The sequence below is a fragment of the Nicrophorus vespilloides genome, unplaced genomic scaffold (genome assembly GCF_001412225.1).
Source record: "Nicrophorus vespilloides isolate i.1.1-1 unplaced genomic scaffold, Nicve_v1.0, whole genome shotgun sequence".
NCBI lineage: Eukaryota > Metazoa > Arthropoda > Insecta > Coleoptera > Silphidae > Nicrophorus > Nicrophorus vespilloides.
In genome coordinates, this window is record NW_017100115.1 from 231,092 (window position 1) to 247,415 (window position 16,324).

General features: G+C 46.0%; 3 protein-coding genes across 7 annotated transcripts in view; 2 read left to right on the forward strand and 1 right to left on the reverse strand.

The window, feature by feature from the left end:
• Window positions 1–498: 498 nt before the first annotated feature.
• LOC108568795 (E3 ubiquitin-protein ligase UBR3) overlaps window positions 499–16,324 on the reverse strand; it is a 16,735-nt gene continuing 909 nt past the window's right edge. For 2 of the 3 annotated variants that reach the window (XM_017930080.1, XM_017930081.1), the window contains exons 2-18: window positions 15,441–15,674; window positions 14,631–15,376; window positions 14,343–14,571; window positions 14,091–14,270; window positions 13,782–14,008; window positions 13,560–13,715; window positions 5,785–6,416; window positions 5,474–5,720; window positions 5,238–5,409; window positions 4,854–5,156; window positions 4,133–4,786; window positions 3,636–4,065; window positions 3,407–3,569; window positions 3,098–3,335; window positions 2,828–3,025; window positions 1,883–2,765; window positions 499–1,706 (exon numbers count right to left, since the gene is read on the reverse strand). In XM_017930080.1, the coding sequence (XP_017785569.1) occupies window positions 1,589–1,706; window positions 1,883–2,765; window positions 2,828–3,025; window positions 3,098–3,335; window positions 3,407–3,569; window positions 3,636–4,065; window positions 4,133–4,786; window positions 4,854–5,156; window positions 5,238–5,409; window positions 5,474–5,720; window positions 5,785–6,416; window positions 13,560–13,715; window positions 13,782–14,008; window positions 14,091–14,270; window positions 14,343–14,571; window positions 14,631–15,376; window positions 15,441–15,669 (5,805 nt within the window). In that variant the 5' untranslated portion in view covers window positions 15,670–15,674 and the 3' untranslated portion in view covers window positions 499–1,588. The remainder of the gene's footprint in view (window positions 1,707–1,882; window positions 2,766–2,827; window positions 3,026–3,097; window positions 3,336–3,406; window positions 3,570–3,635; window positions 4,066–4,132; window positions 4,787–4,853; window positions 5,157–5,237; window positions 5,410–5,473; window positions 5,721–5,784; window positions 6,417–13,559; window positions 13,716–13,781; window positions 14,009–14,090; window positions 14,271–14,342; window positions 14,572–14,630; window positions 15,377–15,440; window positions 15,675–16,324) is intronic. The other variant, XM_017930082.1, reaches the window with a different exon arrangement.
• Window positions 6,718–9,391, forward strand: LOC108568796. The gene is made up of 7 exons (XM_017930083.1): window positions 6,718–7,532; window positions 7,591–7,735; window positions 7,810–7,947; window positions 8,014–8,228; window positions 8,303–8,514; window positions 8,573–8,811; window positions 8,861–9,391. Exons 1-7 carry the CDS (start codon window positions 6,939–6,941, stop codon window positions 9,292–9,294), a joined length of 1,977 nt encoding a protein of 658 aa, XP_017785572.1. The 5' UTR covers window positions 6,718–6,938; the 3' UTR covers window positions 9,295–9,391.
• On the forward strand, window positions 9,730–13,512 carry LOC108568797. Of its 3 annotated transcripts, none has more exons than XM_017930085.1 (8): window positions 9,730–9,849; window positions 10,923–11,501; window positions 11,564–11,708; window positions 11,771–11,908; window positions 11,973–12,190; window positions 12,246–12,466; window positions 12,541–12,921; window positions 13,111–13,512. In XM_017930085.1, exons 2-8 carry the CDS (start codon window positions 10,971–10,973, stop codon window positions 13,424–13,426), a joined length of 1,950 nt encoding a protein of 649 aa, XP_017785574.1. In that variant the 5' UTR covers window positions 9,730–9,849; window positions 10,923–10,970; the 3' UTR covers window positions 13,427–13,512. The 3 variants fall into 3 exon arrangements, with proteins under 3 accessions (XP_017785574.1, XP_017785576.1, XP_017785575.1); XM_017930087.1 differs by lacking the exon at window positions 13,111–13,512 and adding an exon at window positions 12,984–13,036; XM_017930086.1 differs by lacking the exon at window positions 9,730–9,849 and adding an exon at window positions 10,180–10,321.

A 16,324-nucleotide genomic window follows, 5' to 3' on the forward strand; every position in this document is an offset into this window, starting at 1 on the left:
ACAAACAAATTAATAAAATAATAATAAAATACCCGTCAAATATTGCCAATATCTATATAGTCTTCTCATCAAATCAAATTAAACTAATCACTTAATAATGATGATAATCGCCCTCACTCGTGTGTGTGTATATTAATTCAATTATATTACTCTGTCTCTCTCTCATTTCTCATGCACATTAACAGCTGGAACGAAAATAAAAATAAAGATGAAAATAATCAATCAATATTTGTATAGTAAATGTATAAACGTACATAATACAATCAATTTACACATTCAATCAATTAAATTATTACTATAATGACCCCTTTCCTTCTTTATATATATACACACACACACACACACACTGCACACTACATATATATATACTCATATAATAATAATAATCCACCACATTTATTCACATGTTCATCATCATCATTTATAAGCAAAAAAAAATAATAATAATATTATAAAATAAAAAACATATCCATATCTAAATATTAATTAATTAACAAATTCCTAGCTTTCTTTTCTTTCTTTCCAAACTCCAAAAATAAAAAATAAATCGTCCAGCCACACACTGTCGTTCGCAAATTCTCGCCCGCTCTCGCTTCCATTAGTTACTGTCTCTGTTTCTTTGTTTATACACCAGGTATAAATATAGAAAACAAATATTTTTATATAATAAAAGACCAAACTGATGTTTACACACACGCTTGCCCACTAGCATACGAAAACATACAGAGATTATTTTCGTGCTTTTGTAATCTCATTCTTTCCCATTGTCGTTACATTTTTAAAATTACAAAATAGGACGTACAACAACAACAGTGTATGTATGCATACAGTCTATGTTTAGAATTGTCTGTGTGTGTGTGTGTATATAAATATGATTTATCATGTTGCGCTGCGCTTATTCAAGTCAAATGCAGCATTGAAGATGATGTAATTGATAGGTGAGAAGGAGGAGGAGGAGGAGTAGGAGGAACACACATCACAATATGCAATACGTGCAATACGTCTGTAGAGGGAGGGGCGGAGATTAATGTGTGTTGTCTGCCGTTTCATTGGACTAGATTAGAGTTATTGGCGCTAAGGGCGGAATAATAGTTCGTTTAAACAGCAGAAGCGATAGATAAATAAATATTACACACACTCTATTTGTTGTTTGTTCAACTAGAGGAGACGACAAGCCGAAATAGAATTGTATGTATGTATGTATGTGTTTGAATAGAGGCAAAAATAACGAGTGTAAACTAAACTTTAATCATCGTATAAAGAGACTAAAGATTTTTTCTTTCTTTGCATCAAACAAAACGTGTCCTTTCATACTCTCTCTCTCTCTTTTTGAACGTAGGAGGAGGAGCTGGTAGCTAGCTAGCTGCAGCACGTTGCATGCGTACGATGATGGTGGATGGTGCGTGGTTGCTGTTAAATATTTGTTTTGTTACTGATTGGTTGGTTGGTTGGTTGGTTAATTAGATTTGATGATCGTCGTTGGCGTTGTTTGCATGCGCTCATGGTCGTCGTCGTCGCGGTCGTTCGTTGGCAGTTCTCATATTATTACCTATATTCATCCATCCATATAATATTCATCATGTTTCGTCTAGAGAGCGTCTCGATGCCACACCCACGTTTTCTTGGTGTGATCGAAACGATGGGCGAGCCATTGCTGCTCCAACAGCTGATACCTGTCCTTGCTCAAATACAACGGTTTACCGCGTCTGAAAAATTCAAAGTATTGATGAGAATGATTCATTTTTTAGCTATTCATATACATTTTAGCAGGAGGGAGGGGAAACAATTACATGATTCAGGATATGAAATGATCAATACATCTAGTAGCGTGAAATTACGATGAATTAACGATAATTAAATATAATAAACATATGACTCTTACTTTAAATCTCTGTCTTCCTCCTCGAAGTCATCCAAATAGAGGGAACCCCAGAGACAGGCGCGACGACCGCGTATCACAATAATGTACGTGGAGGTGACGACGAGGAAGACGCCGGTGCCGGCGCCGCACTCCAAGGAGTGGGCTACCGCCTCACAGACGTTCTGCTGTTTGCAGCAGTTCTGCTTCAGGCAGACGATGGTGCCGCAGAGCAAGCAAATGCTCGTCTCCTGCGGCACCGAGTGGCATTGACTGCACGGCCTCTCATGATAGTACGTGAAGATCTTCTCGTATTCGCGAGGTAGCTCGAGCAGTCGCGGCGGCTGCCAGGTGATGTGCTGGTCCACCAAAAAGCTCTTGGCAGCAATGTGGTACCTCTGGGCGTAGCTAGCCAGCTGCAGACACCATGTGCTCGGTGTCGAGCGGTGCACGTGGGCGTCCGTGTCGAGCGGCCAATTGAGGGCTACCGCCGAATTGAAACAGCCCCAGTCCATGCCCTCCGTCACCAGTTCCAGGTAGTAGACGAGCCGCACGAACTCGGACTGCGGTGCCCGTATATCCGGCAGCGGCTGGTTGTAGATGTGATGTCTGAGCAGGGAGGCAATCCGCAGAAAGGGCAGACACAACTTCTGCACTTGCTGCTCGAGGGCCACCACGTTGACCTGCGTTGAGCTGCATCCGGCACCGTCGTCTTCCATGTACAATTCCGACTCTCCCAAGGATTGATTGATGAGCGCCAGCGCGGCCGCGAACGAGTCTATGTGTCCGACGGATGCACCTTCGCATGCCTTCGCTCTCTCTGCTCCCGTCAATCCGCAAGAGATTTGCGAGACGACTTGATAATACACCAGGTTGTAGACCATTTTCACGACCGTTGTAAAGTAGGCTGAACGGAGAGAGAATACATAAGAAATAATGAGCTAATATGATTAATACGAGTGTACGTACTTTGATCCAGATGCAGAGGCAGTAAGAGGACGAAATGTAGAAGCAAGGCGATCGGATCTCGTATCAGCAGAGGAACCTCCTTCTCGATCGGGGCAAGAGCGTTGACCATGGAAACCCTGCACAACTGTTGGAACGTCATCGATGCCGGCCACAGGGCCAGAACGCGAGCGTGCACAGCCAGCACGTGCAGCAGAGGAACTGAAAAGGGAAAATCAAAGAGAACTCGTTATTAATCTGATCAATATAGGATACGATGTGACGACCACATACCAATGCAGTCTCGTTTGGGAAGAAGTGGATTGGGCGGTTCTGCGGTAAGCGTGACCAACGATCCGCCTCGTTGCACCAGCTCCACCTCCAGATTGGTGCGCGCAATCGATGTCACAAAGAGGAACAGACTTTGGTGTGACGGTTTGTCCGTCTGCGGTTTGAACATCGCCTTGAGCTGCGTGCTGCTCGTCATGTCCTCCATCGCTTTGCCCATGGCTTCCGATAAATTCGATGTGCTCTAATGGGAGAGGAAACAGATTATTACTACTAGCTGTTCGACGTGGCAAGCGGACGCAAGCATACACGCACCGGTGTCTGTTCGTTTTCTCGTAGGAAATCGCCGAGTTCGTTGAGAACGTCGGCCATGCTGGAGGGTCGCGATCGCACCATCTGCGAGCATTCGCCCAATTGCGGCGAGAGCGGCAGCACCGAGTTTGCCAACTGCCTGCACAGCGGACACAAGTATTCACCCCTGATACAGAGAGAGAGAGAAAGAAAATAACATCAGTAATTCAAATATATATATATCAAAACTTACTTATCCGGAGCCAAACTCTGTTGCCGCTGCTGCGATCTGAGCGAATAGAGGTACGATTTGAGACAGTGCAGATGCAGGTGGTGACCGCATGTTTGCACGTGAACGCCGCCTTCCCAGCCGATGTTGATGGACAGAAGCCAGGACTCGGGGTCAAAGTATCTGTTCAGTTCTTCGCACCGCCTATCAAAATCAGAGAGAAGCGTGTCGTCCGTCTTTAGAGATTCCTTCTCCTCTTCGCAGGTGGGCAGAGTAGATCGTTCGGGATGCGGTGCTCTTCGTCTGTGTCCCATCACGCTGGTTGCTTGCACAAGAACCACCAAACCCATGGGCCTCTCCTCGGTGCTCGGCGAGCTCTGATTGCATATGACGCAATCGTACTCTTGATTCATGGGCTCCGAGGTTTCGGCGCTCGTTGGACTCCAATCCATTTCTGTAAAACAAATGAGGAGTATGCACATAAATGGTAAAGGATCGAAACAATGAAAAGCGATAATTACTACTGTTTTCCGTTTCCGTTTCCATCGCGCTCTCCATAAATTGCTTCTGCTTGTTGGCAAATTCCTGCATCAGCTGGCGTTGACGCTCCTTGGCGCGACGCCTCCGCTCCTCGCGCTCCTTGTTCTCCCGTTGGATCTGCTCTTCCTCGCCTTCCTCCTGCTTGGGCCAGAGGCGATTCTTCGTCTCCTGAATGCTGTCTTTACATTGCTGATCCATGCCGGCGATTCGGTCGAGTAAACGTGCTACGTAGAAGGTGCCGTCGCCGAACGCGACCGGATTTCGACGATCCGCCGCCTCATCGACGTTGTAGCTGTCGGGAACACCGGCGAGTTGCGAGTGCAGTTTCAGCAGAAGAGACACGACGCTCTCGTTGATCTTAACGCTAGGTGGATTATTGGATGTTGATCCGCCTCCCTCGACGCTGCCCTGTCTGCGACAGTAGTAGGGACTGCCGCGACCCTTGCGGCGCGTGGGCACCAGAGAGGAGGAAGTGGACGGTCTCACAGCCAACGAGGATGAGGCCGAAAGCTGACCGGCGATTGCCGTCATTCCAGCCAGAATCTCATTGTTCGTTGCTTCGAGGATGGCGCGATGTTGGAGAGGCGGCGGAGGTGGTGCAGGTAACGCAGGATGCGAACTGCTGCTCGAAGAATCTGCAAAATTAGAAAGAGAAATGTGAAAGGGAGAGGTGTCGAAACACTTTCCAGAGATCCTAATTACTTGTACTTGAGCTCATGACGCTAACGTTGGAGGAAAGGGCGACCGCGTAAGAATTTTCGCCACCCTCCGTAGTTGACGTCGCCATAGGAGGAGGGACGACGGCGACGACATTCGCAACGGTAGGTGTTGTTTCTGCCGGTTGGATGGCACGCATCGGTGCCATCGTAGTCATGGGCAGATTCCTGGGCACCGTCGGCACCAGCATCATAATGTTGCTGGGCTGGGTGCTCGGTCCTGGATTGTTCCAGGTGCCATCCTCCAACATGAGGATGTCACTCTCGGAATTTTCCCATTCAAGATCACCTGCAACAAAGGAGAAAACAATTCGACGATAAGCTCACTATGTTGTTGCACAAAGGCAGGATATGCGTCTAATATAATTACTGCTATCTGAGCTGTACGTGATGGGCGACACTTCCGGTTCCGGTGTGAGGATAACGCGGCCGATGACGGTGCGCAGGTTTTCGGAAAGACTGTCCGTCGCGAACCAATTTGTCAGATCCATGTCGTTGAGTGGACGGTGAGGCTGGGAACCGCTGGTGCACATGCTCGATGCCTTAGGAAGAAGAAGCAACGGACGTTAGTAGATGAGCAATTATCGCTTAATCAATTATACGTACCTCATTCTTTGCCTCTGATTCGTTGATTTGTATCGCCTGCTCGAGAAGGAATACGATCAGTGCGAGAACGTGCTCGGAGACGTGATTCTGCATGGCCTTGTAGAGGACGATAAGGGCGACCGTGTGGAAGACGCGCGACCTCAGAATCATCCGGGGATCCTCGTAAGCGACGCCACACTTGGATGGCTCCCTGAAAGGAGGCCACAGGCTGCTGACCGTCGTCTTCAATTTGAACCCATGCCGCGCACTGAAAAATAAATAAATTAGAATGATGTGGAAATGATCATAATAATAATAAGAAATGTACTTACTCGTCTGTATATCGATCCATGCTTGTCTGAAAGTCTCGTCGATGGACGGCGCGCAGCAGGACGTGGATGGGATCGTACTCCTGCTTCCAGATCTGCGACTTGGGCACGTACATGCCTTGCTGCATGTTACCGGTGGCTTCGAGGGCGGGCGCCCGGTAGTCGGCAACCTCCGCGAGGAGCGCCTCAAAGTCGCGACTCTGCGAGGTGCCGCATCGTTCGGGCATCAGCTCCATCAGCTGCGAGTGCGTCTTGTCGCCCATGCACAGGAGCGTGATCATTTCCAATCGATTGACGTCCGTCTCCAAGAGTCCGAGGTTAGTGCGCACGCTGACGAGCGTCGTCAGAAAGGTGAGGAAGCTCTCAAGCATAGGCGTGTCGTGCTCACCCTCCAGGTACGAGTTTTGCGGGGCCTGATAAGGGGCGACGCTCATCCACTCCTTCACGTGGAACTTTTCGATGACGATATTGAGGAAGTTTTCGGCCGGGATGCGCGTGGAGCATATCTGCAGCAGGTACAGATCAGCGTCCACCATGGAGTTGCAGAAATTGGACTGGATGTAGGTCATCGCCTGTCCCTTTATCTGCAGACCGTTTCGCACCCACAGCCCATTCAGTATTTCGTAAAAGGCTACCTACAAAGAGCGATCACAAAAGAAAAGAAAGATAATATTATAAGTACAAATCAAGTACACAGCACGAGCTAATTTTAAACGCATATCAACATCGCGAATTAAAAAGGCATATCATAATCTCGGGTTTTCCCGCGATAAGAGAAAACATATAGCATATGCTGCAATTGAAAATCAACAATTAGTAAAAATTCATTAATTAACAATTTAAAAAAAGTAATTCAGTGAAGGTCTATTATTTGGATGATGATGACTAATCTATGAACTTGCAATGAGACGAGGATAGAAAGAGATGGTGCAAGGAGGTAGGGAGGAAGTGAGTGAGGTAGGAAGAGAGAGAGGTGGTCTTTGTGATGCGGATGCGGAGTCAACGTGCAGCTGCTGCAGGAGTGGGAATGGGAATGTTTAGTATGCTCATTGTGTGTGTGTGTATGTACGTTGAGCTGACTGACCGACAGTCTTCGAGAGAGAGTCGTGGTAAATGGATGGTCTTGATCTTGATCAAGAAAGAACAAACTATACAAAATGGACGCTCGCAGACTGACACTGTTAATAACAACAGTGTGCATGTTAACAGTGGCGGAAATTCCGCAAAAAGCGGAAGCCATCGGCATTTCCGAATTGCTGGACGTGATCAGCATCGGCAAGAACGTGGTGATCTCGCTCGCAAAGTCATGGAGCCTGATCGACGAGCACTTTCACATCAGCGAGGTGCCCTTTCCTCTCGAGTCCAAGTGGCATCACAAGATCGTCAACGGAATGAAACTGATTAACGAGAAGATCGAGAAAGTGTCCATACATATCGAAAATACCGGAATACAGTCCGTCACGGCGATGATATATAACATGCCGGACAAGATCAGATACGACAGAAAACTGGACGACCTCTTCGAGTATTTTAACCAGGTGAACATCGCGCATCGCACCATGCAGAGTTATCTGCACAACAAGAACGACCTGGAACGCTTCACGCTCGAAGACTTTGCCAAATCCGTCATCTCGCATTCACCCAATTCCGTGAAGAACACTATCGAGCGCATCCATTCGTTGGTCGTCGTTCCTAAAGAGACGGAGAACGCCGGCGCCATGTCCCTCTTCAAATTGTACCACAAGCTATTGGTAAATTCATATAAATATGCAATATAAATATTACAATAACAATTGTATGGGAGCGCAGGAACAAGATAAACTGATGGTATGCAAACTGGGAAGATCAGCGCAGAGGCAACTGCTGAATCTGTTTGAGGCGATTGCTTTGATAGAACTCAAGGGCTACACTACCGTGCAATTCTCCTACATGCTACTCAAAATGTACAACATTGGTGAGTAGTCGGTAGACGGTAGTCTTCATCGGATTCATCGTTTCTTAACACGAGTGCGAGTGGTGGTGTTTTAGGGAATTTCACAAAGGAATCGGAAATAATAATGTCGCGCATGCAGAACCGATCTGCGGAAACGCTGGAACAGCTCATGATGTACGCGCCGAATTCGTCACGCGAATTCTGGAAATGCGATCCGGTGACCTTCCATAAAGGTACTCTACATACTCAACACATACATTCTTCATTCGATCATCAAAAGTTTTCAATAATACTTGCAGATGACTACATCGAAATCACCGAGCTCATCCAGGGTTACATTATGAACGAGGTGGATCTGAGCGAAACCAGCGAATGTTTTAGAACGTGCGCAGACTACAAATTCACAAACTCCAAGAGCTGCTACTTGAATCTGTACTGCAGCCAGCAGCGGCGTTGCAACGGTGATATCATAAATTGCGAATTCATCGATTCAGACTCGTGGGTCTGCCCGTCGGTACAGCAATTGCTACCCAATCCCAATCGTCAAACAACTAATAATCTTTTCTTTTTTGTTGCAAATTCCTCTAGAAAACACCCAACAGACGTTACGATTACATAATGTACGAGAACGGAAAGATTATGGGCAAGAAGAGATCGTGCGCGGCGACAAAGGTGGACAGCTGGTGGAGATACCTGTTCTGGCATTGCTCCTACTGCATGTGCTACTGCGATGAGCAGAGTCCCAAGTCGGACCGCTTCATCGACCTGCGGAAGGTCGTCTCGGACATCGACAACAACATGTTCGATAATCTTAAAACACAAATTAAAACCACCTCTTCTTATTTTCTATGTTCGCAGGGTCGTCACCGGTTTGCGGTTCGTCAAACGCAATCGCATCGTCCATCTGCAGGTGCAGCAGGGTAAGCTGATCGAGAACGGAAAGATCGAACATTTTTCGGTGAAATGGGTGCCGATCAGCGAGTTCCAGATCACCGACCCCATGATCAGAGACGGAAAGGATTACCACACCTTGACTTGGAAGAAGAGAGCCATCAACTTGGACGATCTGTACGCCCCCATGAATCATCTGGTTACAGGTAACGTAACAACGTGTCGATTATAATATAATCATGATGATGGATGCAGGCGTTCAATTTCAACTGATCGGGGCTCATCTGAACCTGGCCATCAGAACGACACCGTTCGATATTGAAACCGGCGAACTGTCTCCGTCGAAGAGCGAATGGTTCGAGAATCTGAAAACCGCCAGGAGCCAGATCGTCACGTCTGATAAGGATGTTCCTATTCTGTCCAAGCAGAAATCAGAACCGCGCTCGACGCCCGGCCAATACCTAGAGTTCACGCACACTAGCATGTCGGAGGATGCAGCGCAGACGACGGTACCCTTCTTCGACGCTCAACCGGTTTCTTCGATGGTTTCTCCCATCGATGGCGTCGGCATCATGTACAAAACTACCGGCAACTACGGCGGTTTCATAGCACCCAAACTGATGACCCTGGATTACTACAAGTACCTCGATCAGCTTTCCGAAGATAAGATCGTACCCTTGCCTGAATGAACAATAATAAGAACGATCATACAGAAATCGCTGCAATTATAAACATAATCTCGATTCGTTGCCAAATATACTTTACCAAGTACTAATGATAAGTAAATAATACATATAGAGTGCTCAATAACAATAGTAATAATAATAAAAGTGTTCCTAATTAAAGAACAACGTTACTTCTTTTCTTTCTCGCATAAACAACAATATATCATCGTATTCCAAACAAAGCGGAAAACTTAATTACTAAGAAATCCCACACATCCGTCAACCCGCACCACTTCCTTCACATTCAGATAAAAAGTGACAAATAATGATAAATATCAATGTAACGCGTGCGTTTCGTCTGCGCCTCGCTCATATCAATGCAATGCAAAGGAAGTGAAGAATAAACAAACTATATAATCGCTAATAAAAGAAATTGCAGTCGAAGGGGGAAATTAACAAATAGTCGGCGAAACGTGAGGTTCAGAGCTGAAGTGAATCAGACATTAAGACTAAACATTGGGGAAAAGGGATCGAACAACCAACAAAAATTTGCAAATCCATACACGATCAAAGATCAAAGCAAGTACAAACATTTATCAACATTTATTGCAGTAACTCGAGACGTAAATTGGTAATACGCAACGATATATTATCGAAAACACTTTATATGTGCGCAGGGATTATCAAACTGCATTTCATTTTTTGTACATGAATTATGTTTAAAAGTATAAACAAGATTTAACGTTTTTTCAAACGTTATCATCACAAGACTAATTTCGTTGATGATCAATGATGGCTACATAACAAGGTAGGTATAATTGGATGGTCTTTGGGTTGCCGTCGCACGCCAGGTTGGTTGCATGTCTTCGTAAGATATCCCCCCACCAGCAACCACCTAATTAAGCCACTCAACTGTCAAAACTGCCAACTGACACTTGATATCCGGTGGAAAAGAATAATAATAAAAATATCTTAAATTCAAAAACAGTGCTCAAAGAGAGAGAGAGTGTACCGAGATTAAAAGGACTAATAGTGAATATTTACAACAGTGGTATGTGAAAGCAAAATAATAAAAGACAAATATATTTGTCCGATAATAACCAAGTCCTCTATCATTAGCACCAAATTGATTGAAGCATCTGCACTTTGATGTAAATAGTAATTAAAACGTCGTATAAATTGTGTATAAATAAATTTGTAAGCATTGAGGGACATCAGAGGTCAGATGTGAAGAGATTAATAACCCTGGCTGAGAATATTAATAACTGCTGATTTGTGTAGCAGAATCAGCACACTTTCGAAGACAGCTCGGATGACAACCCTCATTGTTATTGACTATACAATGATGAGTAATCAGGACAACAACAAATGAATACACACACACAACACCTGCTTGTTAATAATAAGACGCAGATATGCAAGAAACAAAAGAGATCGATATTTTTTTGCGGAATTCGCGTGAGTCACGTCGTACCGTTGTTGCTTAAGGTCAATCGTCGTATTTTATATTGACCAACACACATACACACGCATGCATACATACAGAGTCGAGCTCTTTTCCTTCGCGCAATTTCGTCAGACCTTTGGCTTCTAACCAAATATAATTGAATATAAAACCGCGCTATTATTAATCTACCGTTTATCCTTTATAGATATACATCGTGCGAAGCAGTCGTCGCGTTTGTCGTTGATATGCAACAATGCTGATGTTAATGATGATCAAAGGTGCGTTGTTTTGTATTTCAATGCTTGTGCTGGGCACGAGCTGGACCGTCGTCGCCGCCGCCGCCGTCACCAACGACGAGTACCTCGAAGCAGATATATTCCGCGTAGAATTCCAAGAATTGTCGCGAAGACTCTGGGACAAGTACGGCCACGATAACAACGAGATCAACAAAAATGCAGAGATTGGACTGATCGAAGAGTTTGAATCGTTCGGGAGACGTCTGCACGAGGCATTCCCCTACGACATCACCCACGGCGTCTCCTCCGTGGACAACTGGCAATGGGCGAACGCATACGGCGAGCTGCGCTCCATTTACTCTCTCTATTTGAGCTTCGAGAGGTTTCAGAAGCAGCAGACCACGTCGGGCCGAGTACCTTCGCCGAGGAGGGCCTGGATCGACCTGGTGGAGAGCGTGCTCAGCAATCACAACCTCTCGATAGTGGTCACCTGCGAGCGACTGAACATGTACATCGTCGAGGATCGACTCTACCGAAAAATATTGACGGTACGCACGCAGCACTCGTAAATCGCAAATAGAAGAAAGATACATAAACTATATTTTCGCAGAGCATGGACGGTGTAAACTTCTGCAGCCAGGCTGATTCGCCGCGGACTGTACTGCTACATTTGTACAACAACATTGCGATAACCCAATTGAAAGGATACATGATGATACAGTACTCGTACTTGATTTTGAAACTCTTGAACAATGGTAGGAGGAATGAAGAGCGGTGGAAGAAAATTTAAATAACGTAATTGTATATTTTCTTTCAGAGAACACCAGGGCAAAGGCGATGCAAGCCGAGAACGAGTACAAAACGAACGCGCTCAGAAATCAGGCGGCGATGCTCGATGCGGCGAAACTGTCATCGAACGAGTACTGGAGGTGCGATCCGAACAAGTACATAAAAGGTGAAATGCACGGACAGATAATCAGATCCAACATTGAATAAAATCTAATATTAACACTTTGCAGATGAGAACTACATCGAGATTACCGAGTTGCTGCAGGGTTACGTGCAGAACGAGGTCGATCTCAATCCGGACGGCAACTGCTGGGAAAATTGCGCCGCTTACAAATACACCAAAAGCCATTCGTGCTACAAGAATCTGTACTGCAAGCAGCAGAGACGATGCAACGGGGAAATCATCAACTGCCGCTTCATAGATTCGGACATGTGGATTTGCCCGGCGGTTAGTAGTAGATTAATTAGGCTCAAGAATTTTGCTAAATGCTGAACGTTTTCAGATGAGAAGCACGCACAGGCGATACGAGTATATCGAGTACGAGAACGGAAATGTTTTCGGTAGGAAGCAGGCATGTCGAGCAGGAACCACAAAGGTGGACAGCTGGTGGAGATACCTGTTCTGGCATTGCTCCTACTGTCTGTGCTACTGCGACGAGCAAAGCATCAATTCCGATCGTTTCGTCAATTTGAGGGAGAGCGTTTCGCGTGCCGACGAACAAATGTAGGCGTAAAAGACAAGACAGCCAAGAGACAACATAATGTTACGAGTTTGTTTGTTTGTTTGTTTAATTGCAGGGTGTTGACGGGACTGAAATTCACAAAGAAGAACCGCGTCGTACACCTGCAGATCCAGGAGGGTCGACTGCAGGCGAATGGAAAGGTGGACAACGGAAGCGTCGCGTGGATACCCGTCGACAATTACAGCATAACGGACAAGAACGTATTCACTGGCGAGGATTACCACACGCTGACTTGGACCAAGAGAGCCATGGATTTGGACGATTTGAAAGCACCCGAGAACCACGTGATCACGGGCGTCAAGTACAAGCTGATCGGATCGCATCTGAACTTCGAGATTCGCGTCACACCGTTCGATTACCGAACCGGAAAGATGCAGGCCCACCTAAGTCATTGGATGTCCAACGACAACACCGAACTGACGCCCATGCACAGCAGGTAAGCACAACACGATTATATGATAATGATTATGATGGGTAATCTGCATTTGCACACGTCAGGCATGGACTATTTAGACCGTCCCCTTTGTGAGTATAATAATATCGATCGACTAGTAGTAGTTTGCATGGTGTAGTAGGTGTAAGAAACTGCGAAAATCGTGATCGAGACGCGTCGTTTGTTTTGCAGGAAGAAATTAGATCTGCAGAATAGGGATATTCCGATACGGGCACTTCGCCGATCGATTCCCGATTCCAGGAACAACATGTACATTGAATTCGAAGCCACAGATTTGGAGAGGGACGCGGCGCAGACGACCGTGCCCTTCTTCGATGCGCAACCGGTGAAGAGTCTGGACCCCGTCCCGTTGATAGGGGTTGGCCTCTACCACAAGGGTCAGGAGCACTTCGGAGGTTTCATCGCCCCCAAGATTATCGCACTTGATCCGATACAGTACATCGAGAACGCGAGAAACGATCTCAAATTGGAACTGGATCGAGAGTGATACAGTTTTTTAACTTTATATGTTTCTCAAACGTTATTACCATGTTAAGATTAGCGTTTAGCGAATAAATAATTATAGTTGAAAAACTGGTGTTGTTGTTGTAATTAATATGTGTGTGTGTATAAACACTGACCTGAACTCGGAGCGGATGCATCATCAGCAGGTGCAGCGTCTCGGGGGAGGGTAGAACCTCGTTCAGGGATATCGACTGTTTGGCTACGGCCTGGCACAGGAACACGGCCAGATAACGATGCAGCGGCAGATGAAAGGACACTTGGAAGCTGTCGCTCTGCAAATGTAATTCATCGATTGTAATTAGTTAGCAAAAGAAATGGAAGGTAGAGTGAAGACTCACCACTACAGGATTCGTATAATTGATGGCATCGAGCCACTCTTGCAGAGCAGCCAAGCAGGAAGTCAGCACCCTTCTGGTGAGGGACGAGGTACTGGCATCAACCAGGTGTGAAACTAGCGCCCACATTGGATACGCGCTCGCCTCTAATTCAGCACTGAAAGCGGCATAATAGGTGGTCGGCTCGAATTCGACGTGCTGATTCAACTCCCTCTGGTTAACGTTCATCCCTTGCAAAAAAGAGAAACAAAAAGAGCCATTCAGATATCGAAAAACAATTTAGCAATCGTATACTAAATGTACTAAATGTACCTTGAAACATTGATAGGAAGGTGAACCACATCTCCAGCAGCGAATCGTCCGACATGAATCTGAGAGCGACGGGTCTATGGGACAGAACGTTATTCAGATCGGAGACCAGGGGCCAATAGCAGTGTTCCTTCATCACGGGTCTACCGCAGTCGACGACGTAATGGAAATTCTTGTCGGGATCTGCCGAAAGAATGAAATATATAGAGATGAAGATAATGATGCGCAATTAGCGATTCGAATCGATTAAATTACCGTGCAGCGTGTTCTGAATCAGGATTTTGCTCATCATGTACTTGAGGCTTACGACCATGACGTGCAGCAGGTTTAGCTGCTCGGTCATCCGCAGAGCGAGGCCCTCGTTCGAGAAGAGCTGAACGCTGACGTGGACGACCCGATTGCTGAGCGTATCCGGATCGGCGGATCGCTCCAGCATCATCGAGATGCGACTGTAGTGCAGGACGAAGGCGCGCGTCAATGCTTCCTGAAATAAGAAATAAGCAAGTTTGTAATGGAGGAGAGCACATCTCGCAGATAAGAAACCTTGTAATCGGCGTCGGGAAGCATATTGAGCAATAGGCAGACGACTTTCTGAGGAAACTCAAATTTTACGGTCCAGAAAACGAGCTCCTCGAGAAAAGTCTTATGGACGAGATTCTCCTGCAAGGAGGGACAATCTTTGTATTCGTCCAGCGGTACCGGATTCGGCAGACCCTTGAGTGCCTCCTGGTAGATCTTCTTCGAGTTGGCGAGGAACTGGGCGTAATCTGTCTCTGGTAGCGGGTCGGGCTGTTCGTTCAGCACCCGATACATCTGCGGATTGGTGAGGGCGGACGTCATCACCCTGCGCATCAGACCGCCCATGTTGTTGAAGTCGAGCAGCATCGTGATGAAGGCGTCGGCATCGTTGATCGCCCATTTGTACGCGTCCGGATTACCGTAGACGCTGTTCTCTCGCAGGTGCAGCACCAGTCGCATGATGATTCGCGGCATCATCGCCTGGGCGACGCACATCAGATCGGAAGGAGCCTTCCCGGTGTTCACGGACTTGTTGGGTCCGTGCCTATCGCAGAATCCTGTCTCCTTCATCACCGAGGTGTCGCCGCAGTCGCAGGCACCGCCCGCCTGACTCAAGAACATGTTGAAATCGTGTCGCTGATGGTTGCCCTTCTTGAAGCACTCCGTGCACAGCGACATGCACGGCGATATCCCGCAGGTGCGGCATCTGTAGGCCACGAAGTTTGGCGTCCAAACTAAACCGCACGTCGTCGCATTGTCGAACGTCCTCACTGAAATAATAAATCATCGCATTATAATTATAGTATTAGTAGTAGTAATATTAATAGTGTTTACCTGTGCTTGCGAATTCGTCTGGAGTGCGACCGCCGGCGATGAGCCACTTGCACCAATCTATCGCCTCCCATTCGTCGATCGCCTTCGACGGGTTCAGGAGGTTATCGAGCACTTCGTTCAGGTGTCGTGGGGCCGCGTTGTTTGCACAATCTGCGTGCACGTATGCAGCAGCCGCTCGCTTCCCTTTCGAGATCAGGACGCGCACCTCAAAATCATCTTTTGACGCCATCAGAACTAAAACAATATTCCTCCAATTAGTAGCAATTCAAATCCACAAACCAATATGTAAATACAATAAAGTTAAAGATTGAGATATGCTCAAATCGAGGAAAGTGTTATAAACAAAAGATCTAACCTCGAGTTTGACTACATAGAGAAAAAAAAAGAGAGAGAATTTTTGATTTGTTTGTATTATCAACAATGGAAAATTTTCATTTGCCAATGCCAATGTTGACCTCACCACCACCAACAGAGAAAACCTTTTATGCCGATGTTAGGTAGGTAGAAGCATCAATTAATTTCAATACTCGAAAGACATTGAAAGATGCAATAACACAAATTGACAATCTATGTATTGATTGATCTTAACCTCAAAAGAGCAAATCCAAATAATACACATTTAAATACATAGATAAATGAATACTTGCACCAACCGGATTGCAATTAGCAATTAGTGTGCAGTAGTAGTAGTAAGTGCACATAATCACAAGATAATGTTTAAACATTTACAACGTACATTTGGTGAGAGCAGACAATAAAAATGTATATACATTGATGTGAGCAAGCAAGGTGAGAGTGTAGGAATGTGTTTGTGTGCAAGAGAAGAAGAGGGAGAATCACACATTGGGTCATGATTAAATTTAAACAATTATTGATGAGTTGAA